The sequence below is a fragment of the Alligator sinensis genome, unplaced genomic scaffold, assembly GCF_000455745.1.
Source record: "Alligator sinensis unplaced genomic scaffold, ASM45574v1 scaffold116_1, whole genome shotgun sequence".
Lineage (NCBI taxonomy): Eukaryota > Metazoa > Chordata > Crocodylia > Alligatoridae > Alligator > Alligator sinensis.
Window position 1 is genome coordinate 2,780,624 of NW_005841908.1, and position 27,993 is coordinate 2,808,616.

General features: G+C 44.0%; 1 protein-coding gene across 1 annotated transcript in view; it reads left to right on the forward strand.

The window, feature by feature from the left end:
- CWC15 (CWC15 spliceosome associated protein homolog) overlaps positions 1 to 5,453 on the forward strand; it is a 27,594-nt gene extending 22,141 nt beyond the window's left edge. Inside the window, exons 5-6 of the mRNA XM_006018621.2 lie at positions 1,549 to 1,667; positions 4,995 to 5,453. Of these exons, the coding sequence (XP_006018683.1) occupies positions 1,549 to 1,667; positions 4,995 to 5,124 (249 nt within the window). The 3' untranslated portion in view covers positions 5,125 to 5,453. The remainder of the gene's footprint in view (positions 1 to 1,548; positions 1,668 to 4,994) is intronic.
- Positions 5,454 to 27,993: the final 22,540 nt, after the last annotated feature.

Below are 27,993 nucleotides of genomic sequence, written 5' to 3' on the forward strand. Positions count from 1 at the left end.
TGCCTAATATTCATAAATATGGTGAGTTAATACTGAACTAATAGCCTCTTGGAGAAATAAAGCTTTGAATATGTCAGAGTCACATAGGTGGAGCTTCATTTAACATACCGTTTCATGTTGAGCGCATGAAGCTCAGAGGCACTGGCTTGTGTCAGTATTCCAAGTATTATAATGCTGAATATTTTGTAAGTTTGATCTTTAAAAAAATGTTTCCTGTTCTGGGTTCCTTGGTGTTCTTCATCCATAAATTTTTGCAGTTAAAAAAAAAAAAAAAAAAAACCCCAAAAAACCCCCCGTCACTGTCAGTGAATGTTATCATAGTTTGTATCATTTGTAAAAGCTCTGAATTTACTGCTGTGTAGTGGAACTGTAGCACTGAACATGGTATTAATTTTAAAAAGTGTCCAGACCATGCTTTATTATACAAACGTGTTATTTAATTATCCAAAGAAAAGGGGAAACTTTCTGGAGTTTACATCAAAGAGTGAACCTTGTAACACATTGAACGTTTTTAAAAAAAAATGTTGACTTATAAAATGAATGTTGAGTATAATGATGTGTCACGGGCCTGGATGCCAAAATTGCTCATAAAAGAAGTCAGTGAAACCAGTTTTGTCACATGTGGTCACACTGCTTCCATTAGAATTTATTTGCGGTGGTGGGGAGCAGTGAGCAATGGAGACCCTGAATATAGGAATGCTTAAAACTCTGGTGTCATAAAATTAACTGGTGGTAGTATTAGTCATGTAGCTGTGATGATCCATGGATTTTGTGAGGCTTGGATTTTTTTAGGGTGATTTTTTTTTTTCTTTTTTCTTTTACTGGACCAGCTCTATAGTTGGGATAGAGTTAAGCAAGCCTCTGAAGGCAAGACATTCTTCCTCCAGTCTGATCAGAACCGGCCAGGCACTACATAGTAAAAAGCAGTAATGGGAGGGGTTGAGAGAGATTCTCAGGGGTGGCAGACGCACAATTAGCAGGAAAAAAGAAGCTGATTCCTGGAAGGTGAAGGCCTATCAAAAGAGAAGAGGAGGGTCGTGATCACCTTTCATGTTTGGGGGGCATTTGGGAATTGGATTGGCTATAACATGCCCTAAAACCAATATTAGTGTTAACTTTTCCTTTCTTAGTGTCCAGCCAGTTTAAAAATATTTGTTCCAAAGTTCATCTTTTAAATTGTCTTCCCACATGTTGCAGTTATGCAGCATTTTTTTTCTTTCATTTTATATTGAATTAAAATTAAAGAAATTGGAGGGTATGTATGTATATATGTGTATATGTCATTATTAACTAGATGTTAATTACTAGCATTGGAATGTTAAAACAAAGGCAGAATTAATTTGTTCTAGATGTCTGCACATTCACTGGGCAGGAAAACTAAGAATAAGGACAAACTTATGCATACACAAGTGTCTTAAATCAGCTGGAAGGGATGACCTGAGCTAGAAGTTAGAACTGTGTGTGTGGGAGTTTGCAGCTAAGTTTGTCTTCTGTAAACTAGATTGGAAAGATGAGTCAAAAATTAATGCGTATTTTTCTCATTGTCAGGAACAAGAGCAAAAAGCTGAAGAGGAAAGGATTAGAATGGAAAACATTCTCAGTGGTAACCCTTTACTGAATCTTACCGGCCCAGCACAGCCCCTGGCAAACTTCAAAGTGAAGAGGAGGTACAGTGCTGTATTCTGTAATATCCTTTTGTCCCTTCTTGACATCATATCATTCTATAGAGGAGGAAAAATTGCATTGCTTCCATTAGTTTTAGTTCTCTACTCAAACCATATTTACAGTTAGTCTGAAATGAAGTTAAGATACTGTAATATGAAGATGATTGTTCAGAGGGAAGGTCTCCAAATCAGCTATCCTGTTTCTTTCTGAACAAAAGATGATTGTAGCAAGTTTGTCATTGCCATTATAACACAATAGGGTGGTGAGAAGTGACAAATTCCTTAGTGAAAACCAAGGTTTATTTAGTGTTTGGCAGTTAACAAACCTACACCCTCCCCGCCCCGCCCCCCCGGCACTGTTTTTGTTGATTTATGGTAGGATTTGTTAAGAAATATTCCACCTAGTCTATCTAAGTAAAATGGGATATAGGCTTGATTCAAATTCTTGTTGCATGCTGTAGGTTGGAAACCCTTTAGTCCCTTTGACATACCCTTTGGATTCCTCATTAACTCTTTCAGCATATAGTTTGTTAAAGGCCCCTGACATGTTAAATGTGTTACACAGTTAGCTGGCTAATTGCACAGTAAATTTTGATTGGCTGCACATGCAAAGTAACTATCACCATAACAATTAGGTTTGTACAAAGCTTTGGTCTGTGATTCGATTTGGCGGAGATTCGGCTCAATGCGGTGGTTGAATATCCAAATCTGAATCGAATCAGAGGACCCTTTAATCTCCCCAAATCTATTTGGAACCCATCAAATTGATTTGGTGAGATTCGGATAGTTTTGACCATTCGGACATAGAGACAGCTTTAAATGATTTTTTCTACATACCTCTAGGTAGCAGGGGCTACCTGTGGTGCTTTGGCAGATGCAGCGTCCCACAGCATTGCGGGGGCTCCCCAGCACACTCAGCAGCAGACCCGGAAGTGGACCGGAAGCACTTCCGGTCCACTTTCTGGTCCACCAGAGAGCATGCTGCCCCCTCCCCCCACGCCCTCCCGGCTCGGCAACTGGTGCCTCCTGGGTCTGTGGGGGGCACCTGGGATCCCCCTGTGGCCAATTGCCGGGCCAGGGGGTCCTGAGGGTCCCCCAGCGCACTCTGTGGCAGACACGGAAGTGGACCAGAAGTACTTCCGGTCCTTCTAGGTTCACTGCTGAACACACTGGAGAGCCCCCCATGCTGCTGTGGGATGCTGCATCTGCCACAGCAGCACAGCGATCACAGCCATGCTGCTACCTCAAGGCACGTAGAAAAAACTTTTAAAGCTGTGTCTGCGCCCAAATCACTGATTCATCAAATCAGCATTGAATCATCAGATTTGGATTCTGCCGAATTGAATCAGGGACAGTGATCCGAATCAACAAATCAATCGAATAGGGCCCGTTTCACACAGCCCTAATACCAATGGCCATCTAGCTATAAAAAAAAAAAAAAAAAAATGCCACAGCAGCACAGCGATCACAGCCATGCTGCTACCTCAAGGCACGTAGAAAAAACTTTTAAAGCTGTGTCTGCGCCCAAATCACTGATTCATCAAATCAGCATTGAATCATCAGATTTGGATTCTGCCGAATTGAATCAGGGACAGTGATCCGAATCAACAAATCAATCGAATAGGGCCCGTTTCACACAGCCCTAATACCAATGGCCATCTAGCTATAAAAAAAAAAACCGAAGTTAGTGTTAAAAAGGTATAATAACTCTATGGCTTGAGGTAAAGTGGGGCTCCCTTGTCCTTGGTGCTTCTGGGTAAGGAGAGAGAACTCAGGGCTGAGCTTTGCAGTGAGGCAAGAGTTTCTCCATGCCTGGCTATGTGTTTTGTGGGTTATTTCCCACCCCCTGCCTAAAGCTGGCAAAGAGGATGTTTAGGGCCATCTCTTGTTTCGTCCAAGTGGGTGGTAAGCAAGCAGGGAATCCCTCTCCTCCTTCCCCCAAAGGTGCACATTTAAAATGATCAAGGTCTTTGTTCAAAGCTTGGGGTGCTTTTCCACATAAGTTTACACTGACTGGACAAGGGAGCATCCTGGGATACTGGAGACCCATCAGATAGTTGTTAGGCAGTGTGTTCCCTCAGTCTAGGCTTTGCTCTCCCCTGAGATGGGGAGAAAACCCCAGGCTGAGCAGCAGTGTCCCTGCTGGCCTGCTCCACAGCGGTGGGGGGAGGAGGGCCAGGAGTAGGTGATGTCCGTGCTTGGTGCTGCCAGAGATTGGGGGGAACTCTGGACTGAGCTCTGGCTAGGCAAATGTTTCCCCACCCCCTTGGCACTCTGGGGGTAATTTCTGTCTGCCTGCCCCCTAGATACACACCTAACTCTTTGCTCAGTGCCAGGGAGCAGCTTCTTTGGTCTTGTTCTTGCTTGGCAGGGGGAGAGGGGAATTATCAGTGTGCCTTAGGTCAGTGTGGGGCAGGGATTTCTCCACCCCCATTGCCTGGCTGTGACCCTGGGGGATGACTCTTTAGTAGAGGCATCTAACTCCTTCACTGGTGCTGCTGACCAGAGTAACCAGCTGGGGGAGGTCTGCAGCAGTGCAAACTGTCATGCCACTTTTTCCTCCTCATATAATCATGCACAGGGCACAGTGTTTTCATCATGTGAGAAGTCATGCCGCAATTGACGTAACTTCTGTCAGGGGCCAAAGAAACACAAAGTGAAGTTGTTTTACTATTTAATAAATACTAAATTTAGTGGGCGTGTTCACACGTGGCTATTAATGCTCAGAAATAGGCTCCGGAGAAATAAACATTTTTTTTCTGGAAATGTGCAGTCATCCAGAGCTTATTGCTGTCAGGCACACGTCTACACACGTGCCCAGGATCACGGCACTTTGATCCGGGGCGGAGCGGCCCCAGCTGGCAGGGTACCCCAGGGGTCAGCCTGCCAGCCCCAGGGCTGCTCCCCCTGGCTTAGTGTGCTGCAGAGTGGCTGACTGGGGCATGACGGTGCTTCAGTGCAGAGCTAGCAGGCAGGCAGCCCCCACACTGAAGCACCCTTTTGCCCCAGCAACCTCCTCCAGCATCTTCACATGCAATGCTGCAGTTTTTTATTCTGCAGTAGGATAATACTTAGTATTTACAAGTACTATCCTGTTGCAGAGTAAATTACGTTTACTCCAGCATAATAGGGGCATATGTGTAGACACTGAGACATTTACTGTGCACCTAAATAGTTTACTGTGTAGTAAATATCTCATGTAAGTGTGTCCAGTATGTATTAAAAGCAGTTGGGTTTTTATCCCCTGGGAAGTTTACAGAGAATCATACCTCATTTCTATGTAGTAAATCTCATACTGTACATCTGTATATTTCCTTTTTTTTTCTTCAGGTGGGATGATGATGTTGTCTTCAAGAATTGCGCCAAGGGGATAGATGAAACAAAAAAGGACAAAAGATTTGTAAATGATACCCTGCGATCGGAATTTCACAAAAAGTTCATGGAAAAATACATCAAGTAGTACAGTTTTATGTGCTTTATTGCTCAAAGACTCAAAGGGTCACCATGGTTGGGTTTTTTTTGTTTTTTTTCCTCCCCCTTTCCCTCCAACTTCATGGCTGAAAACTGTCTCCTGTCAGAATGCTTTTTCCAGGGTCACTGACAGGTTTTTAATTGGCTCTCACCCTGTGACTGGAATGTTATCCCTTTCAATATTCTTTTTACTTTTAACTAAACCATACTGTGGTTCATGATTTCCCCCCACCCTGCAATTGATATGTGTTTTAATGGCCTTCATACAAATGTTAGAAGAGGGATTCTGGTTTGCAATAAATATTTTAATTGTCTAAATACTGTGTCTTGGGGAAATAACTTGTGCATAATGTTGTGGTTTGCAGTGTGTACATATTATGTTCATTTCCAGTTTCTTCCAGATGATTGAAATTTCTGCACAGTAGGAGGTGTGTATGTGTGTAACTGAGTTCTTGTCTATTCACCAAATTGCACTTCCTTCCTTCTTTTGGCTGACTACTTGAAAGCCATTTTAGATGGGAATCTTCCTTTCTTTGTTCTAAATGTTGTAAGTTTCTGTCGTTTAGCAGCCAAGGATGTGTTTGATGGGAGCAGTCCAGGCTGCTGACAAACCTGCCTTCTCAAATCATGAGCTCGCCGTCCAATTTTGTTACCTTGCCACAAGAACCATTCAGATGGTGTGTAGCACACTAGAGTTGTGTCTTTTGCCTAGGAATTGCATTCTTTGTCCTCTTTAAACCACCGTAGAGCCTGATCCTCCAATCAGAACTTTGTTATGGTTGCGAGGTTTAATCCTTGGGAAGTCAGTTGCAGGATAGGTGTCTCCCTTCTGGCTTTAGGTGCAGCTTATGGGCCTTATTTTTAATGAAGGCAGCTCATCTAAGGGACCAAATTAACATTAATATATTTTTTAAAAGCATGGCCTGTTCCCACAAGTGTCCTGATTTTTTGGAATCAGAACTCGTGGCAGAGGTGCTATCTAGTTGGTCTAATAAAAGAGATTTGCAAAAAAAAATTCTTTACTTGCAAGCTTTCGGGCGCGCACACCCTTCCTCGGGCCTAGGAGAAAGTAAAGATTGTAAAATTTATTCTAGGTGGAACTGAAAATTCATATTTCACAGGAGAGCTGAAGGTGTTATAAGGTTTCCTGGTTGGAATAGTTCATTTTGTGCAAATTAGGCTCAGATAAAAGTTAAAATGGTCTGTTTATCTTGATGTTATCTGGTATCAAGCAGGGTGTTGAATTATGTTTCTTTCAGGTTACGATCGTTCATATTTCACAGGACGATGGTACAAGAAGGAAGCAAATTCATCACTTTGGAACAACCTGAAAGCTGACACCCTGGCTTCTGCCTATTGTTCCAGCTCAATCTGCATGTTCCCAGAGCATCCATCACATCCTCCTCCTGTGAAGTGTGAAATATAACCAGAAGGAAACGTTAATTCAAGATCCTTTTACACAAAAGAACCTAAGTGATGCACTGAAGTGAGATACCATTCTTTTCTATGAGGACCCAAGTTCCATTCCTACTCTAGGTCTCAAGTGAAAGTGTTAAGTGACTTCCTACTCACATTTAGAATTAATTTTAAAGCCCCCTCAGTGCAGCATAGTTAGTCTGCTTGCGAGAGTTTAGCATGGAATAGTTGCTGTTGCAGGCTTCTATTTAAAGTGCCATAGGAGTTCTTGTTGCTTGGCCTATTTATACTATACTAGCATGGATCATTGTTAGTCCAATTTTCTTTTTTCCTATAGCATGAAGATTACTTGCGCATTTCTGATTTGGCATGTCAGTCCTTCAATTTCAAGGTTATTGTCTGTCTTCAGGTGCATTTTGTCAGTGTGTTCTTCCTGGTGTTTAAGTGGTATCCTGCATTTTGGGGCTATTTGTGTCCCACAGGCAGTTTCATTATTCTTTGCTGTATTTTTTTTTCCTTCCCATTTTATGGTAACATATTGAACCAATCAAAGCTAAATTCTAAACAGGTAATGTCAGTACATACTTAGTGAGGAATTTTATATGCATTTTTAAATGTCATGTTAACCTCTAAACTCACTTTACTTGGAATTAAGGAAAAAATTCTTCTTGAGTTGTACTATCAGTCTCTGGGTAATAATGTTAACTTTCTGGAGGCCAGAGGCCAGCCACAGTTCCTGATGAGCATGCATTTAAAAGCCAAAGGTTGCGTTAAGAGCAGCTGGCTGGCAAAACCTGGCAGCAGAGAAGCCAGCTGCTGCTTATGTCTGACCTAAGAAAATAATGTTGCCATAGCAGCAATAAAAATACTTCTAGGCAGTATCCCCAAAAAGCAAGGAAATGCACATTGAAAAAAAAATTAAGAGCTAATTTTTATAGCTAGTTCAGTGCCTTGGAAGTAATCTGAAATGCATATCCATCTCTTTCTGGGCCGTTGAAACACAATAGTCTTTTTCACATATAAAAGAAGAATCTCTTGGACTTAGTACTATAAAGCATCAAAGGACTCGTGTTCAGTTAAGTTCTAGATATGTGAGGTTATCCTATAGAAATATAAAATTAATCTCTGAAATGTGTTTAGAAATATGTAGATAAACGTGCTTAGTACCTGAATTTTTGTTTTTTGGGTTGTTTTTTTTCTTCCAACTGACCTTTACTAAGATTCTGAAGAAACAGCTATTGAAGATGAAAATCTGCCCGTGGATGTGCCTCTTAGGTCTGCAGTATAACTTGTAACATGGGCTTTATTGTCTTGTTTCTGGCTCAAGCCTTCTCTTGTAATTGTCTTGGGCTGTTGAATGTTGAGCTCTTTAATGCTGTAGGCTCATCAAGTGTGTGTTGTTCTTTCAGGGCAGCACTGCGTGCAATGGTACTCCTGTAATACAAATAACAAATCTCTTTTCTCATCTTTTTATTTTAAATTGACTAGATTTCAAGTTGATTGTATCCCCTATCCCTAAGTACTAAGAATATCTTTTAGTTGTTCAGTAATACACAAAGCAGGAATAGTAGCTTGATAGCTCCTGAGGCCCCAAATCAGCCTCAAAAGTCGTTGTGTTTTGCTACCAACAAATAAACTGAGCAGTTCAAAACAATGTATTATATGTTAGATGATATTTATATACCCTGCACCCCAACTGGGAGCCCAAGAGAGGATGCATTTTTTTTTTTTTTAACATTTTATGTTCATGGTATTCCTAGTGACATGGTAATATGAAATTCTTTTGGAAAATGGCAGAACAGATTTTGTCATCTGTCAGATATTTGTCATCTTGGGTATTAAACATGGACAACCAAGTAGTCTGTAGTACGTTGTCTCTGTCTGTGATAGCCCAGGAAAATCTTTGAGGCTCTGTCAAACTGCTGAATGCGCTGTTTGGGGTTTTGGTTTTGGTTTTTTGGTTGGTTGGTTGGGTTTGTTTTGTTGTTTTCGTTTTGGGTTGGGGGGAGTTAACAGAAAATCCTCTTGGTTGGTACCAGAGAGTAGTTCTGAGTACAGGGTCAAGCTGTCACTGGGATGTGGGATATTCTTTAAGCACAGCATTCAAAAGAAGTAACTGATTCAAGCTAGAAGATATGAGCTGAGTCTAAGCAAAGTGCTTCAGAAAATGGATTTGGGGCTACTACTATGACTGAAGTCACTTTTGTATGCTCTGAAAATTACATCATCAGTGGTCTCTGAGACTTCCCACTGTTCAGAGAGTGAATGGTGAGTTTACAGTGTAGAAAAAATGGGGGATAGATGCTAACAGAATAAACTCTAAACAAGTTAAAATCAGGGAAGTCCTCACTTCACCTATTGTCATTTTTCTTTATTTTAATGGTTGAGCTAGTGTCAGTCAAGAAAAAATATTTCTTCTTATATATAACTGAGGAATTTGGCAAAGAGCATTGAAGCTGTTATTCCTAAGGAAACAACAGAGTGCTTTGGATATGAAAGCTGGCTGAAGAAATGAGTGAAGAAAGTTCGTAACGTGTTTAAATGCCCAGTATTGCACAGAATATGTTTAGAAAAAGAGAAGAGCATATGTTTACATAAGAGAAAGGGGGGTTTTTTTCTTCATGGCTTCTGACCAGGAGCTCAGTAGGAGAAACCAAATATCACTGATCTTTATCAAATTATATTTCTTTTATATAAAGTGAGGGAGATGGAGGGGAGAGGAAAGAACCTCTTCCAGGAATTCTAGTGTGTGTAATATAGCTATTTCCAGAAAGAAGACTTATCTCAATCTAAACCAGCTAAATCACCCACAAGAAAAAATTCCCACCAAAGTAAAGAAATATTTCTCAAAGTAGAAAAAAAGTCAATGCTGCATTAAATATGAGCGTAAGTGAAATAGAGCACTGCAGTAGCTCTAGTGGGTGCCAAATGAAACTGTTGGCTTCAGCCAGGGTGTTATGAGATTATGTGCACTGTTTGTATTACAATGGAGTATCTACAGGTTGCAACCAACATTGGAGGGCTATTGTACTGAATCATATACAAATACAGGGTAAAAGTCAGGCCCTGCCCTGAGGTCTCTAATTCTGAGGGGCAACAACATTGCCATCTAATTACTTGACCTGTACTACCCAGAGTAATTGTCCTAAAAATGTCCATCATATGATCAGAAGGGCTAAGGCCTAGGATAAAACTGACCACGCATAGGTTTACTTATAACTTAATTTGCTAAGTGGACCCGAGATGAAATTCTTAGATCTACGTTCCAGTTCCCCAAACTAAGCCATCTTGTTCATCTTGTTAAGTCTATAAAGGTTGAGAACTGCTGCTCTAGGTAAAATTTGTGCGTGATCAGGGCAAACAGCACAAGAACTGTATCAAGTGTTAAATAGTCTCTTTTGTATATTCTGAGCTCAAAGCTCTAGAGTACTTCAAAAATATTTTTCCTTTTTTCTATTGGGAGAGGCATAATATGGAGTGCCATTCAGTTCACAGAAGTAGAGATCTTGTGGGATGCACACCTAGTGTATTGAGTACCCCACAAAAGGTAGTGGTCCTAGCAGAAAAGTGGTGCTGGTGCCTCCCCCACTTTTAAATCATTTACTCAGTGGTTCGAGTACTCATCCAGGATGCACGCACCTTTTTATTTGATTGCTTCCACTGCCTGTGGGGATTTAAACCTACATTCCTCTTTCTCTAGGTTAATGCTAGAGAAGGGTGAGGGTGGATTTGATAGCAGCCTTCAACTACCCGAAGGATGGTGCTCCAAAGACGATGGAGCCGGACTGTTCTCAGTGGTGGCAGGTGACAGAACAAGGAGCAATAGGCTCAAGTTGCAGCAAGGAAAGTTTGGGTTAGATATCAGGAAAAACTTTTTCACTAGGAGGGTGGTAAAGCACTGGAACATGTTACCTAAGAGTCGGTGGAGTCTCCATGCTTCAAGCTTTTTAAAGCCCGGCTCAACAAAGCCCTGGCTGGGATGATCTAGTTGGGGCTGGACCTGCTTTGAGCAGGGGGTTGGACTAGATGACCTCCTGAGGTCTCTTCCAGCCCTCATTTTGTGTGATTCTTTATGGAGTCTCCCAGGCTGGATCTGGACCTGGCCGTGGGGTGAGTGGCAGCATGGGAGTTAACTACAAGGAGTTTCCTGGGCCAGATCCGGATGCCTTGGTGGTGGTGGGGTAAGCAGCAGGGCAGGGATTAAGGCAAGTGATGGTTGCTTCCACACTGTGCTTTCTAGGGCTCTGTTTCTGGGAATTTGACAGCAGACCCCTCCCCTAGACACCCTACCCCCAAATTCCTGGCCCCTCTTCGAGCCCTGCAGGCTGGATCTAGCCTGTGGACCTATGTCTGACATCCCTGTGCTAGAAAGTTATGCTTCCTTCCTGAGTCAGAGAATTTTTATTATCCCATGGAAAACTGGAACCATTTCAAAAGGAGCCTTTGAAAATGCTTCCATCCTAGAACATGAGTACTTCTGAGAATCTGAATTTTTGGTTCTTTATGCTTTAGTTCCCCATCGGTAAAAATGGAGATTTTTGTAATTCCTTATTTCATGGGGGTCTTTTGAGGACAAATGCATTGAAGATTGTGGCACTCATGCAAGTGATGAAGTAGCTATATCAATACCTCCTATGGATAGGATTTGACATGGTTACTTAGGCATTGGTGTTTACCTCTAATATGTTACTGGCAGAGGAGAGGGTGAGGGAGGGGGGAAGAAAGAAGTGTCCCCAGGTGCATGCCAATAAGCATGGCCAAGACAGGCAGCATGAATGGCAGCATGCTCAGGGTCTAAGGTGGCTATGGTGACTCATTTTTGGGAGACGGTGAGCATGGAATAGGGGTGAGTGGGTTAAGCCTGATTTGTGGCAGAGGAATGGCACCCAAATCCCATAAATGTACCTTTAAATAGGTAAGTACAAGGCATAATCATGTCAACTGTGTTTGTTTCCTAGTGTATTCTGAAAGGTTCAATTTTTCTTTGCTGACTTGCTGGAGATCTTAATGGTGGCTGCAAAGCACAAAAGCAGTAATGTGTCTAGCATGAGAACTGTGAGTTGTTTCCCTTGGCATCAATTTTTGTTCCCAAAATTATAGGTTGTCAAAGGTAAACTTTTTGTCACTTAACTATGATCTGCCTCAAAAGCACACTCTACTTTTATTCTTCCTTCTAATAGAAAACTGTTAATAAAGTAATGGCCATAGAGAGGAGCGTTCTGTTTTTTTGTTTGTTTTTTGTTTGTTTTTTTCATTCACTTCTAGACTGGCTGGCTGTCTCATCTTCAGCTAGAATTAGTTTAGAGTAGTATCATTTTACTATTTATCCTCTGACCTTTTTAAAGTGTTTACATCTTGTCAAGAAAAAGATATCTGTGAATGAGGCAGGATGTTCTGCAAAAACCCATGAAGTTACCATCTGGCATCATCCAAGAAGTGTGTTGGGAAAGGCTTTGAAAGGGGCAGGGGGAGAGGGAGAGAGAAAATATACTGGTCCTCCCTCTAAGTTGGTGCCCCTCGCACTCACCCTAATATATATATTAAGGTTGTACCTGAAGCTCTAGAAATCTCTGACTAAAATTGCAAAATTTATGCTTGGCACACTAGCACCCTTGTACTTACTGAGGTCTTCTGGAGGCTGCCAGAGTAATGATGATAACCAAAAGCAGAACAGCAATATTTTTTCTGAGTACTCTCTCAGTTTTTAGGCTTACAACGTGTACACAACTGAGCTAAAACCCTACAGGAGCTAAATCAGGCCAATAATGTGGCAAGATGGACTGTAAACTGCTTTTCCCTGTGCTTTTGCACTACATGTGCTAGGAGGAGCTAATTTTAGTTCTCAAGCTACCCTGGATGTAAAGACTGCACGAGCCTATTGCTGGCACTTGCCATCTCAGAAAGGATAGACAGATGGATGGACAATGCTGTGGCCTCACTTACTTGCCCTGCACTGGGGAAAATAAATCTTGTTCCATGGAGTCACTGTACCTGCATAGTCTGCTTAACTCTCTACTTACATCAACATTTGCAAATCCATTGACTTCTATATACTTACTATATATACTCTATATACTTACTTGTGGTATAAGGGTTTCATTTAAATCTCTCAAAAGAGATCACATCCCAAATCAAACTTGAAGCAGCCTGGGTTGCTGCAGTTCTCTACTACAGTTGATGGATCACAGCCACAGCTGAGTCCCAAGTGTATTTGGCAAAAATTACTACAAAAATGTAAATGTCAAAGAGTGGAAACCAGAGGGGGATGGAAGGAAATGGCTTTGCACCCAGAGGCTTCTGCTATGCATTTCTCCTCCTATAGGTAAATTGTTAAATTACTGTAATCATCATCTTTGAAAGACTGCTGCTACTGTTAGGTGTTAAATCAGTGGGTTATTCTTATTCCATTGCAGTGACTAACAAGAGCAATTCTTCGAGCAACAAGCACTAATCAAAACCACTTGTCCCTTCTAATGAGCACTTCTGAATCCTATTTTGTACAATTGAACTGAATCCGACTTCGGACAATTGTCAAGTAGTAGTTTCAGCTGCAGAACGTGCACAGACCAGGAATCCAAGTCTTGACTTGCAGCCCCCTGCTCTAAGTCCTAGGTCGGCAATTATCAGCCAGGGTGCTGCTGGGAGAGGAGATAAGCACAGGCTCCAGTGAGCAAATAGTGCAGGCGTCCTGACAGAGGTATAACAAGTTCCTTCAGTGCCTGCGGGGCCAGAGGTGTGGGAAGGAGACTTGTACTGACCATTGGAGAGGGTTTTTTTGGGCGGTGGGGAGAGTGAGTGGGAGGAATGTTACCTGCTGGGGCTCTCCTCCATTCTGCAGCCGCTGCTATTGCTGTTGCTCATGTCCTAGCAAGGTTGGCTGGGCTTCTGCCGTTGAGGTACAAGCAGTGACGAGGGCTTCCAGAAGCTGTCCCTGGTGCCCTATTTGCTCCCATCCCTGGGGGCATGGCAAAGCTTCAGGGGAGAGGGGGCATCATTTTACCCTCCTCCTCCCCCTCTAGATGGACTGCTGGGATGGTGCTGGGCCTGCTCAGCTCTGCTCCTGCCATGGGAAAGACCCCTGGACAGGGAGAGCGCCAGACTGGTGCCCCCTCCTAGTTGGCACCCAGGGCTGGTCTCTCTCTTACCATGCCTTAGTTATGCTACTGATTCCTGCCATATCTACTGCTCTGCTCCTGACCCCTACCTAATCTGCCAGGTGCCTGTGGCACTCGAACTGCAAGTTGGCCACCCCTGCTGTAAATGTTCTCCAAAAACCCTAAAGAAAGTACAAAAAAAGGGGAAATAAATGGGAAAGTGAAGTGAAAGCTAGCAGTGTCCTAGGCAAAGCAAGGAGCTGCTCCAAAGCCCCCCTGAGTCAGCAGGGACCTGGTAAGGAACCCTACGCTCTGCAGAGCTAATCGGCCTGTTCCTCACATAACCAGGCTACCCGAGGGTTTGGTCATGTGCAGAGTGGAGTAGATGTTAAAGGGCACAGCTGCAGGGCATGCTGAGTTTTGTGGTCTGGTTGCCCCCCTCATGCACTTAAAGAGCTTTACTGGTAAAATCTGGGCACCTCTGGAGATAGGTAGCACAACTGAGTGGGGTTTTTGAGGATATAAATGTTGTGTTCAAGGTGGATTAAGCCCCGGTTGGGGGTGGGAGGTTTAGGCAGGCTTTGCGTGCAGGCAGTGCTTTGTGAACTTGGAATTGTAACTTCCTCTGTTTTTAGTAGGACTTAAATACCTTTGAAGACATGGGCGTCTGCCTAAATGCAGGTCTAGGCAGAAACCTGAGACTCATTGATTTTTCTACAAATTGAATCCAATTGGCTTTGAGCATTGTCCTTTTTTTTTTTTTTTCCTATTTACTTGGGGCAACTTTAACAAGCTTATAGTTGCAGTGTTTAAATTCCCTCAAGTACTTGTGTTAATCACAGTGCCAATACTGTTTCTTTTCAAAGGAATCACACCCAAGACTAGCTGTATTTCCATGAACTGCAGGCTATTCCCTGCATGATTCACATCCATACATGAGAGTCCTAGGACAGCTGGAAAGTGAAAACCTATGTAGAAACTGTGTTGTCCCTTGTCCTCCAATTCTTGAGCGAGTAGATGGATCCCAGGCTTTTATGTAAACAGCCAAAACTTCTTAGCTGTTTTAAAGTGTTTACTGTTGGAGTTCAAATCCTAAAGCCAAGACTTGGCCTTATTCAGCTGGATCTTTGCTGTTTGTGTATTAGATCTTCTCACAGAAGATTAGGCGGGACAAGGAGACAATCTTATACAGCCTAGGTATGCTTTTCATAATGCTTTCCTTTATTATGTAACCTCATGGGGGCTGTATGAACATTGTGGACTATAAGAAACTGCTAATTATAGAAAACTAGGGTTGGAAGGGACATCAGGAGGTTATCTAATCCAACCCCCTGCTCAAAGCAGGACCATCCCCAACTAGGTCTTCCCAGCCAAAGCTTTGTCTAGCCGGATCTCTGCTCCCTGCGGAGCTGAGTCACGCAGCAGGGACCAACAGGCTTGCTTGCCACTCTGCTTCCCTGCCCTGGGACCTGGCATGACAGGGATCAGAGATCCTTGTGGAGGGCAGCCGCCCTCCCTCTCCCCTGGACGAGCCACCCACGGCCACGGCCCCAAGCCCCACCTGGCTGGATGGGGCTGTGCAAAGCTTCCCTTGCAGCCCATTCAAAACGGATTCGGAGGAAATTTAGCACAGCCAAATCTCCAAAACATTCGGCCAAAACGAAACAGGACGGTGATCTGAAACACTGAAACAAATCACTGTCCTCCGAAACAGCCGAATCTGAAACCGAATCGAAACAGCCATTTCACACAGCCCTACTGTTAGGCTTTTTGGTAACAAGGGCAGACTTGGCTCATATTCAGCTTATTGTCCACTGTAACCCACAGGCCCTTTTCTGCAGAGCTGCTGCCCAGCCAGTCAGGCCCCAGCCTGTACCAGTGCATGGCATTGTTCTGTCCTAAATGCAGGACTCTGTACTTGTTGATCCTCATGAAATTTATTTTGGTCCAGTCCTCCAATTTGTCTAGGTCTCTAGGAATCCTAGTCCTATCCTGCAGCATATCTACTATTCCCCCCAACTTGGTATCATCTGCAGATTTGTTGAGGGTGCACTCCAACCCATCTTCTAGGTCATTAATGAAGATATTGAACACAAGCAGCCCGAGGACCGACCCCTGGGGCACTCGACTTGATACCAGCTGCCAACTAGACATTGAGCCATTGATTACTGCCCTCTGAGCCTGATACTCCATCCAGTTTTCCATCCACCTTACAGTCCATTCTTACAACTTGTACTTCCTTACCTTTCCTGTGACAATGTTCTGGGAGACGGTATCAAAAGCCTAGCTAAAATCAAGATACACCACATGACTGGCTCTGTAGATGCAGGGAGACCAGTGCATCTCATCATAAAAGGCAATCAGGTTGGTCAGGCATGTCTTGCCCTTGGTGAATCCATGCCGAGTGTTCCTATTTCTGTCTTCTCCAAGTGCTTAGAAATGGATTCCTTGAGGATCTGCTCCATGACTTTTTCAGGGACTGAGGTGAGGCTGACTGCTGTATAGTTTCCTAGATTCTTTTTCCCCCTTTTTTAAATATGGGCACTATATTTGCCCTTTTCCAATCGTCCAGGATCTCTCCTGATCACCATGAGTTTTCAGAGGTGATTTCCAATGACACTGCAATCACATCAGCCAACTCCCTCAGCACTGTTGGGTGCATCCCATCTGGCCCCATGGACTAGTTTACGTCCAGCTTTTCTAAATAGTCCCTAACCTGTTCTTCCACCACTGTTGGCTGCTCACCTCCTCCCCAAACTGTGCTGCCAGGTGCAGTAGTGTGGGAGCTGTCCTTGCCTGTGAAGACAGAGGTAAAAAAGGCATTGAGCACTTCAGCCTTTTCTGTATCATGTCACTAGGTTGCCTCCCCCATTCGATAAGGGACTCCCACTTTCCCTGACTCTTCTCTTGCTACTGAAACCCTTCTCGTTACCCTTCACATCCTTTGCTAGCTACAAGCCCAATTGCGCTTTGGCCTTCCTGACTTCATCCCTGCATGCTTGAGCGATGCTCTTACAGTCCTGTCTAGTTGTTTGTCCAAGTGTCCACTTCTTATAAGCTTCCCTTTTATGATTTAGTTTACTGAAGAGTTCCCTGCTAAGTCAAGCTGGTCTCCTGCCATACTTGCTAGTCTTCCTGAGCATCGGGATGGTTTGTTCCTTCACTCCCAGTAAGGCTTCTTTATCAGTGAAAGCAAAGCCCAGAGACCCAGAAAGAGAGAAATGAAAATGAGCTGATTTATTATAAACTACATATTTTAGTGTCCTCCTTTGACTTGGCCATATTCAACTCAACTTTTGACTATATTCAACTCTTCTCTGTGAATGCTGTTTATCTTGTATAGATCAACTCCCATTCAAAATGAAAAACTATCACTTTTTTTATACTTTGTTTAAACATTTCTGTTTCTTTTCTTCTTTCCTTTCTCTTTAAAACAATTGAACAAACCGTTCTAAAACTTCTCTCCCTCTCTCTCTCTCTCTTCCCCACCAATCTATCCATAATCTTAAATTTAAATGACCCCTCCTTCTACCTCAATAATCTCCAAGGTCTCCTTCCCCAAGGCTGCTGTCATGTATTGCCCTGCATGTATTTGTCTGCCTTTTACTTAATTTGCTAGTGCTTTACTACAGGGAATGTGTGGCTTTAGTACAGGGAATCCTTAATCATTCTTTACTGAGCTCATCTGGAGTTTGTTAGTAAAAACTTATTTGGCCATATGTTTATAAGGCACCGTGGGCATCTTCTGCATTAGAAAATGCAGTGTCCAACTCATCCAGCCCTGCAGGCAGGATCCAGTGTGCCTGGGCTATGCTGTGCAGTCTGTGAGCCTTCCCACATGTCTGAAAATTTGACAGTGGGGAAGCAGTGGCAGTATTAATTAATGCAGGGCATGACTCCCAGAGCTGGGGCAATTGGCACTGCTGCCAGTTGTCCTGTTGCCAAATTTTCAGACTTATGGGGAGCCCTATGGGCTGGATCCAGCCTTTTGGTTTTATCTTGGTCACCCTTGTGTTATAATCATTTTTAGCCTCAGAGTACATGGAAAAACCTGAGCCTATAGACTGGAATGCTGGAAAGATGTGGGAATTTCAAATAATTTCTTGCATGGGCCTAGTTGGAATAAATTTAACTCCATAAATCAGATGATGCCTCTAACACATAATAGATGCTGAATATCTTTGTGGTTCAGGGGAACCAGGAGACTACTGGCCAGAGAGTCATGCTAGGTTTCGGTGTATTCCAATATCATAACCAGGACAACGTTTTTAAGCATGGTTGCTTCTTAAACTTAGACATCCATATAGAGATCTAGTCACCTGAGTGGCCTGATTTTTTGGTTTTAAAAAAAAGTCAACACAGAATTAGTGTGTGTGGCAATGATCTGAGAAGTTGGTTGTCTTATCTTTATCGATCACTGCCATATACTCTAATTCTGTGTTAACTTTTTTTTTTATCCCCGCAGACCTCCCAAGAATCCTTGTTGTGCTGTATGGAGCTCTGAAAGTGTTCATGACTCGACATTTTCTGGTTCTAAAGAACTGTAACCATTCCTGATACTGAACTCAAACAGATGCGTCAGCTGGAAGCAGTTGCAGCTAGATGTTGAAACTCAGAGTAGGACGGATGTAGCTTCTCCATAAATGGTCCTTTCACTATAGACCCTACTCAAACTCCACTGAAGTGAATTGGAATCTTTTGTGTTGGCTTTGATAACTGTGACTTAATCTCTCTGCCATCATAATTAAACCACTTATTGTGGTTAATTTTATCCAGTTAGCATCAGTGCAATTAAAAGGGCATGTTGATTGACAGGGTTTTGGGATGCATGCAACAAAGCAGTGAGTTTTTAGATGCTTTAAAATCATATGTGCTTTTATTCTAAGCCAGTGAACACATGTATCTGTTCCCAAGTAAAAGCCATACAACAAGCTGAACAACTTAGTTCTGCTTGTCAAAAGAGTCTCATAGACAGCATATAACCTATAAGTTTTGCCATAGAAACCAAGCTTCACTGCTGCTTTTTTGACTTCGGGTCAAAAATATGCTCTCAGACCTCCATACACAACATGAATTGAATCTGATGGACATTGGGTGCTTCATGGAAGAGAATATGACCATATTTTGCACGGTAACTTTGTGGCTTATTCCTTGCTTTATCACACCATTAATTGCATAAACATGGTTCTGGGTTACTACTTAAGATGTAATTAACTGGTTAATCAAATCTTAAGTGTAATGTCTGCCAGGGGCCCTAGACAGCACTCTCACATCCCACATCAGCCACTTACCATTTGTATCCCTGTTTTTTTTCCCCATCAAGAAGGGCCTGTCACTGCCAGGGGCCATGTCTGGCACACTGGGTCCCCTGGTAAGGGTGAGACTGCAGGCTGAGGAATGTCGCTTAGCAGGGAGCATTAGAGTGCAGGGCCTGGTATGATCCATGGTCCAGCTGTGGACTGTGGGTTGGGACATAAATTATAGTGTTATATTCCAGTGGATTCTCTCTGATAGACTTTAACATTTCATAGTTCATATTAAACCTCTCTTTACAAACATAACTTATGCTTTTGTGGCTGTTGTACAAAATGTACCATACTCCTGCTTGTCTTTATTTCATATGCACTGTAGCCTAATCCATTCCTCTCTGTGTTTGAGCTGCCTGATTCTGTCACATGAACTCCAATATTCTTCCTTCATCTGCATCCCATAGCATGATTCTCTGCATGTGTGACATCACTGTTTTTAGCCATTTGCTGCTTCCTGTTTAGTTGCTAGTTCCTTTGCAGTTTTTTAAGCAGCACAGGCCAATGAAGCCACTTACGTGCACAGAGGTGTAAAAAGCATGTATGATGCCAATAATGTTCAGATAACCTTCCATAACCTGAATACGTGACAAATTTACACTGGTGTAATTTTTATATTGGTTTTAGACATCAAAGTAAATCTCATTAGGATTTTAAGTAGATAGACACACAGCTGTCCTGGAGTAGCTTTACATAGGAGGTGGCTATTGCAGTGCCTTGACCCTAGATGGTGAAGAGAACATAATAGCCTAGTTGCCTTGAGCAAACCCATAATAGGCTGCAGATGCAGGACATACAAATTGGTGTACCACACCACTGTAGTTTTACCACATAGGGAGTCTGGGAGTACTTTAGAGTACTTATGGAAAATCATCAAGAAACTGGAATTGGTTTTGCTTTCAGATCTGTTATTTTTAACAAAATAATCTGCCTGCCTAAAGGCACAAATTACATTTTAATGAACATAAAACTAGTACTGTCTGAGAAGTGTCAGATTACCTAGACTAATATATGCTCATCAGCCGTAACAATCCAAGACGTATAAAAGAAAAGTTATATGAAGACCTGGTATTTGCCATCTCTAGGGTACCGAGTGAAGATGGGCTTTTTATCCTGGGTAGTTTCAATGTCCGTTTAGCAACAGATTAGCAAAGCTGGAAGGCTATTATTGGTGAACATAGCATTGGGAAATGCAATAACAGTGGCCTTCTACTCCTGAGAAACTGCATCCCAGAACACTTCTGGATGTATTCCCAGTCAAGCACTGGTAAGTAATTGTATACCTCATTGTCAAGCAACAAGACATCAATGATGGAAAGATCATGGGAGGAAGTGAGTGCTGGGCAGATTGTTGTCTTATCTGCTCTATGTCACTAACTTAAAACCTCAAGACAAAAAACCCTCTAAAGCTAAATCTCAACAGACTGAGGATTGACAGTGTAAAATGAGATCTATAGAAAGCAGCTATGTATCACTAGTGCAACTCATGGAGTTACTGCAGTTGAGTGGATGTGATTCAGGGAGGCTGCCTGTATAGCTACTTTGAACATTCTGGGTTCAATAGTTCACAAACATCAACACTAATTGGAGGAAGATACTGAGAATATATAGAAATTGCCTAATGAGAAACATCACCTACGTTTATCCTGGATGACCAGCAAAAGATCACCATTCAAGAAAACCATGGTTAACAATATGTATAACACTGTTCAATCTGAATTGGGAGTTGCACATGATACCTGGTGGAGCAAGAAAATGGATGATCTACAGCCAAGCTTTGACCAAAATCAGATGCCCAAATGTGATGATGCTCTTAAAACAATGTATGGGGCACATGCAAGTGGTTCTACCTCATTATAAATTCCAGTGGAAACATCCTTCTGATGGAAAAGGGAAATTTACAAAACGCCTTCAAAAGGATGTTTAAGGAACTTGTCCATGAACTGTCTGCTGATGCCTGTCTTGGGTGCTCATCCCCAGGAAGACATGCAAGCCACCAGGATTGCTCTGCAACTGTATGCTGATATTTCAGACCAACTGTTAGCCTTAGGAAGATGGAAGATGGATACCAGGGCTATGTACAGACAGTCAAAAAGTCTGAGGCTAAACATTCAACTTAGGCAACTTCCTCTAAGCTGCATAGGTTGAACCGATAACCAACTGAACTGACATTCAATTTTCAATGGGGAAAGGCAGGGGGAGGCCTGCAGTAACCCAGACCAGTAGTTGGGGAGCACTAGAGCACATCTCCCAGCCTGCTGGCCATTGCCAGCCCAACCAAGTGTCTCCAAGCCTCTGCTTTTCCCCCACAAGGGATTAAGAAGCCCCCTGTCCAGGTGCTGGCCCATCTTGGGGGAGCCTCTCCATCAGCATGTTTTCCCCAGCCTGGGTTCCCCAGCCCAGGCAGGCCTGGGGAGCTGAAGGGAATCCCCCTTCTTGCCCCCTTCTCCCCAGCTGCTGATTGCTTCAGCGACTGCCACGGGAGGGAGGGAGAGGAGGAGTCCTCCCAGCTGGCTGCCCACCCTTGCCCAGTGTGGGGGCACTGGGGAGCCCCTGCCTTGGGGGGCCTCCCCCCACCCCAGTCAAGGGTCCCTCCAGACCTGGGCAGCCCAAGGCAGGGGCTCCCCAGTGCCCCTATACTGGGTTGTATGGGAAGGCACCCAACATGGAGGACTCTTCCTTCTCCCTCCTTCTGGTGGCAGCCATTGAAGCCATCAGCAGCTGGGAAGGGAGAGGGCTGCCAGGGGCTTTCCCTCCCCCCCCCACATGCTGGCTAGAGTGGTCTGTGGGTCTGTTCCCCTGCCCCCAATCCTTATGGGCTGATGGACACAGGCAGGAAGCAGGCAAAGGAGCAGAGGGGCAAGGCAGTCCTTGCTCCATTGGAGCAGGCAGCATAGCCCAAGGCTGCAAAGCATCCTGGGATTCTGGGGTGCTGTGAATTAACTTCAACCAGGAAGAGGTCTGGGACAGAAGTTCCATAAACTGGTTTGATCTAAATCAGTTAAGTCTGATACTACATTCACCCAGGTTTACCTTAAAATGGTTTTGGTCATTTTGAAAGTGGTTTATGTGCACTGAATTTCTCTTCTGTTACAGGTTTAAACCAGTTTCTGATCACTTTAAACTGGTTTATGCATAACTTCTGTCCCTAGCCCAGTTGTGCCTGCACAGCTTACTTTAACCAACAGCCCCAGAAGGCATGCATTTGAAGCTGTAGACAAATTCACTATACATAGTTAGCACAACTCTTGTGCAGTTCATATTGACGATGAAGTCTCCAGCTGAATCACTAACGCTGTTGCAGCCTTTGGAAGATCACACAGACATTCTTGGGACAGAAAAAACATAAGTGAGCAGCCACAACTGAAAAGTCTACAGGGTGGTAATCCTGATCTTCTTACTCTAGGCCTCTGAATTGTGTAAAATCTACAACCATCATGATGAGAAATGGAATCCTTTCCATCTGAGGAAACCAATGAAAACAAGATGGCAAGATCGAATCCTACTTACTGAAGTTCTTCAGTAGGCAAATAGGCTAATCATAAATGCAGTGACTATGAAGGCAAAATGGAGATGGTTTGGCCACGTAATTAGGATATCTAATAACCACCTCCAAAGAGAATTTTTTGGAGGTACCTGTTCCCTGGCACAGTGGAAACGCGTAGGGGGTGCACGCGGGTGCACATGTACCCCCGAGTGTGGTGGTGCACTCCCTATGAAAAGGCACTGCTGACAATGTGCACAGTGTCAGTGGTGCCTGCCACTCACCACACCTACCCCCTCACCTGCAGGTCCCCCCCCAGGCATCTGCAGGTGGTCAGCAATCGATGTTGGCTGCTGCTTCCACTGCCGGTGGTGTCTGGGTGGTCACCAACCCCTGGTCGGTACTCACCGCCCCCCCCCGCCAACAGCACCAAGGGCATCTGCAGCAGCTCCCTGCTTACCACCGCCATGCTCCTGCTGCTGCTACCACCAGCACTGCCGTGCCCCCCAGCTGCCAGGGGCATGCATTGTTCATGCCCTGGCAGATCGCATGGTAAGCAGCAGAAAAGGTAAAGACTTAAAAAAGACAAAAAGAAACCTGAATCAATGCAGTATTCATGCTTGAAACTGAGAACAAAAATCCTATAGCTGTATCCAGATGTGCAGGCACATCTGGTTTGTGGTGATGCCAACCTCTATGTAGCATCACAAACCACATGAGTTGCACATTAATCAGTGCTTGGCACTGCTAATTTGCAGTGCTTAGACACAATTTGCTACCAGGATTTCCTGCTACTGGGGGCTCCACTGCAAAGTCCCTACACTGGGGCACATGGAGGCCCCATGCTGAGGCACACTGAACCCCAGCCAGGTGGGGAGTGGCTGCCAGACATGAGGGCCCTATAGCACATGTGTTGCTCCCCAGCTTGCCGGGGCACAGGATTCCTCAGCGCAGGGGATGTCTACCCCTGCTGAGGCACCCTGTGCCCCATCCAGCCCCCACTGAATCACGTGGAACAGTAGGACAATGTGTCCCACTGCAAAAGCACATGGGCAGGGATGTGCATTAGGACACAAAGTAGCAGTAAAAATTTGTGCTGCTACTATTTGTGGTACTGGAAAAGGCACAACCCTGCTTGTGTGGACCCGGCTTATGAATGCAAGATATGATACAATTTGGTGTGTGATGGTTTAATTCGCTTTGAGAACCGATGCATATGGGATGCAGAGCAAAGCATCTATACTAAAACTTTAAACCTCATGATCAACTAGCCTAGTCCACAACATCTACCATCATCTGCCCAGCCTATAACCATATCCTCCAGGCAAAAACAGCTTACCAGCCACCAGAGAACCATTATCGACTATCTCAGTCACAATGAAGTGCAGTTTTCTTCAGTCACAGCCACACTCATGTAAAGCCAGTAACACCAACCTAAACATGGTGTCCAGACTATGTTGGTGATAATTCTGGGTCTTTCCAAAGTATGTAAAATGGTCTAGCTCAATAGCTTATAAAATAGTTCTTTCTTACTGACCCAATTAAATACTTAAATCTGGGACACAGTTGCTCACATCTATATGTTCATTAATGCGCTTTTGGTAATATACATTAAATTTAGTACCTCCATTGTGAGGTACTAGAAAAAGGCACATTAGCCTATTTTAAAGTGCATTAGCAAAAGCGCATGGTTTTTTATGATACGTAATGTGCATTAGCTTATTTTAATGTACATTTAAAGTGCATGCATAGATGTGCCCTGTAGGACTGCCTACTTGCTTAAAGGATGCATGATCTTTGGGTCCAATTCAGCAAGGTACTTAGGCAGATTGGGTATGAACGACGTGTGCCCCCGGCCGCGTGAGGGGCACAGTGGTGCTGGCAGTGGCAGGATCATGGCAACAGTAAGTGGGGAGCTCCCGCAGATGCCGCTGGTGACAGTGACGGGGGGGACGACGGGGACGGGGGACTGGCAGGCACTGACCAGGGGTTGGTGACCACCTGCAGACACTGCTGGCAGTGTCTGCAGAGGCCAGCAGACCACCTGCAGATGCTGCCGGCAGCGTCAGCGGCGTGGGGTGGGGTGGGGTGGCGAGTGGCAACCACCCACAGACGCCACCAAAACTTTTCATAGGGGCTGCACTGCCATGCTCAGGGGTACATGTGCATCCCCTATGCATTACCAATGCTATTGGGATATATAGAGTGAAGGCGCAAAACAATTATTACTAAGTAATTTACACTGTATTTTACTCCTTAGTAAAGAGCAGACCTATGACAAGCTTGCATAAATTGGTTGCCTACTGTAGGTCCTCTTAGCTCTCCTGGCCACGAGGTGGTACAGGAGCTCATTTGTATTGAGTAAACGGCTATCTCTGGATTCAGTTGCCAGGGGGAGTGGAGTGATGGACACTTGGTGTAAATTACAGCAGGCTATAGCTACTCCTCACTTTTCAAGGGGTATCAAGAGGAATGACTAACACACTGTAAGGTTGTGTGTCTGCTCCACTTTTATTATGAACTACAGTCAATTTACTCAGTAGTAAATATACCATGCGTCTGTACCTATAGTAGCAATGAGGGACCAAATTTTACTACAGATAGTAATAGGAGCCTAGGAGCTAAAAGCAGATTACAAAAAACACGGGCACCTTAAATATTTTTACTTTTTTTTGGCCCTCATTTGTTCTTTTTCGACCTGTGAGGCAATAATAATTTACTAACTACCTAAATAAAACCTGGTCCATAGTTAACATGCCAAAGGGCGAGGCTGGACAGCAGTGTGGTTCTGCTTCCAGCTTTGCATGATCCTGGAGGAGTCCCGTCAGCCTGAATTTCCAAACTTGAGTGCCAGAGTGTAGGCAATTACATTCAGGAACCTAAATAAGTTAAGTTTTTTGGAGGGGTCAAACATCCACAGCTTTTCAGTGGTGCCAATGGGAAGTGGGGCTGGAGCAGCACCTCTAAAAAAATTTGGCCGCTTTAGGTGCCAGATGTGAGTCCCTAACTTCACACATCCAAGCTTGAAAAAATTGTTGTTCTCTGCACTTGTGATCCCCTTTGTGCGAAACAGATAATAATACCGGGCTTTCTCAGCAAGGTGTTGCAAGTCTTAATTCACTGATATTTGTGAAGTGCTATGAGATCCTTGGATGGAGCGTGCTCTGGAAGTGCTAAATCTGATGACAAACTCGCAACTCCCTTTTTAATTCCACCTTGCCAGAAGGCAGTTGTGTTGCCTTGTTGCCTATAGCAACATCTCCCTATTGAAAATAATAAAGCTGCGAAAAGGAAACTGTTTGCTTGCAGATCTAATGGAATGATTTTTTCATTGCTTGCAATAACTCTTCATGACCAGTGCTTCTGTTCTGTACGAGTCTAATGATCCTGCACGTGGAAGGTAACGCAGCAAGCTTAAAGCAGCAGTTTTGAGGTTGCTGCTGGATGGAGAATGTGGATTATGAGTGGTTGGGGAAAAGGGAGGGCTCTTAATTGATCTGATTAAGCAATTGCTTTTCTTGGCAACACTCTTGTGAGAAGCCTGAAGCATCATTGTAGAGTCTTTGCTGTGGAGTTAAAAAAAAGAAACATAGCGTCCAGACCTACACCCCGCTCCTCTCCCCCTGTTCAGGTCCAACCCCGTTCCCTTCCCCTTCCAACCCGGCACCACCCCCTCCCCCCAAGATTCGGGTCTGACCCTGCTACGATGGAGGGGCTCCCACTTTTCTCAGCTGGCCCTGCTGCTTTTAAAGTGCTCTACCCAATTTTTATTTTTATTTTTTTGCCTCTGTGGAGGTGGGATGGAGGGAGCTGCTGCACCAGAGGCTGCAAGATGAGATGGCACAGCAGAGGTGCTCCTGTTTTAGCTCAGCTGGCCTCACCCCCAGCCCACGCAGCCAATCAGCACGTGCAGTTGGGCAAAAGCCTTACAGAATGACAGACAGACAGACAGACAAAGTATTTATTATATTAGAATACACACGCACACAAGACAATCATATAGCATAATTTTTTTACTCCATGAGTCTTCTGGACATAGTGATGCAAATTGAGGATATGGACATAGGAACAATTATCACAAGGTAAAAGAGGTGGGGCTTTACCATGCAGCATCAGCAGCAACTGCTGATACACACTCAAGGCTTTTACCCAGGGTAAGTGGAAGCTAAACTGTGGTAACTCACCTTTCTTCTATTGAGAGCTAAACTGTCAGTAATTTCTATGCCTGAAGTGTGCATTTTATGCTCCCCAGTTCACACCCTAGGTCCATGATACATGTGAAATGGAGCTGGGGAAAACATACATTCAAACCAGCCAAGATTTTCAGCAGTGACTAGTAATTTTGGAGGTGTATTTGGTAGCCATGTTGGTCTGAGACAAAAAGAAATGCAAAACTCTAGAACTCTTGGTTCAGAGGTGATACTTTTTATTAGATTAACTAGTAATTTTGGATGCCCTTGCTGAGCCAGTTTGAAATACCATAAAATCAGAGGTTTTCAGATGGAGTGTCTTCTGCAACACAAGCCCTTTCAGGTATTACCAATCAGACATCTCAGATTTTGAGACACAGAATCACTAGTTGCTCTTCAGGATGGTGCCCACCCTTTGTATTATGCCATGTGGGGAAGAAAATCTAGTTAGCACTTTTGGACTTGGAGAACTTTTTGCTATAGGTCACAAAGCACTTTTAAAAAGGGAATATCAGTGTTAACTTGTTCATTTTATGGACAGAGAGATGCAGTCACAGAGAAGTGAAATGACTTATTCACAGCAGGCCAGTGATTGGTTCAGAAAGAGAGTGCAGGCTCCTGGGCTCCCAGCTCATTTTACCAGGTATAATAGCCTGAGTTTGTGCCCTGAGCACCTGCAGGGTAGCAGCAGGGACTGGGTCAGCTGTGGTAGTTGGGCTGGCAGTGATGGGGGCTGCTGTTTATGCACCCCTTCCAACTGTATTTTTACTAGCCATTGGATAACAGTGCCTCACTCATAATACCTAGTTTTACTGTAATTAGCAATGTCTAAGGGGCCTCAGCAATCTGAATGGTGTTAATCATTTCTTGTTCCTTGCGTACAGAGAAGGGCAACCAAAACACTCAGAGGCCAGGAACAGTTGCCATACGAGGAGGGGCTAAAAATGCTAGGACTCCTCAGTTTGGAAAGGAGAAGGCAGAAGAAGGATATGACAGAGGTCTTTAAAATCATGAAGGGTGTGGACCAAGTGAGTAGGGAACTGTTCTTCCCCAGGGGGCACCCAGGTTTAAAACCAACAAGAGAAAATATTTTTTTACACAATATGTAGGTAACCGGTGGAATTCATTGCTGCAGGAGGTGGTGGATGCAGATCGCACAGCCAGGTTCAGCAAAGGACTGGATAAATTCATGGAGGATAGAGCTATTAGTGGCTGTTGAACATGAGGGCTGGAGATGTTTCCTCTGGCATCTCTAACCCAGTAATGATGGATGCCACGGAGGATGCTGAAAAGGGGATAGATCACTCTAGAGTAGGGGTGGACAAATAGTGGATCCAGCCAGCAGCCGGAGTCCATTTCTTGGCAGCC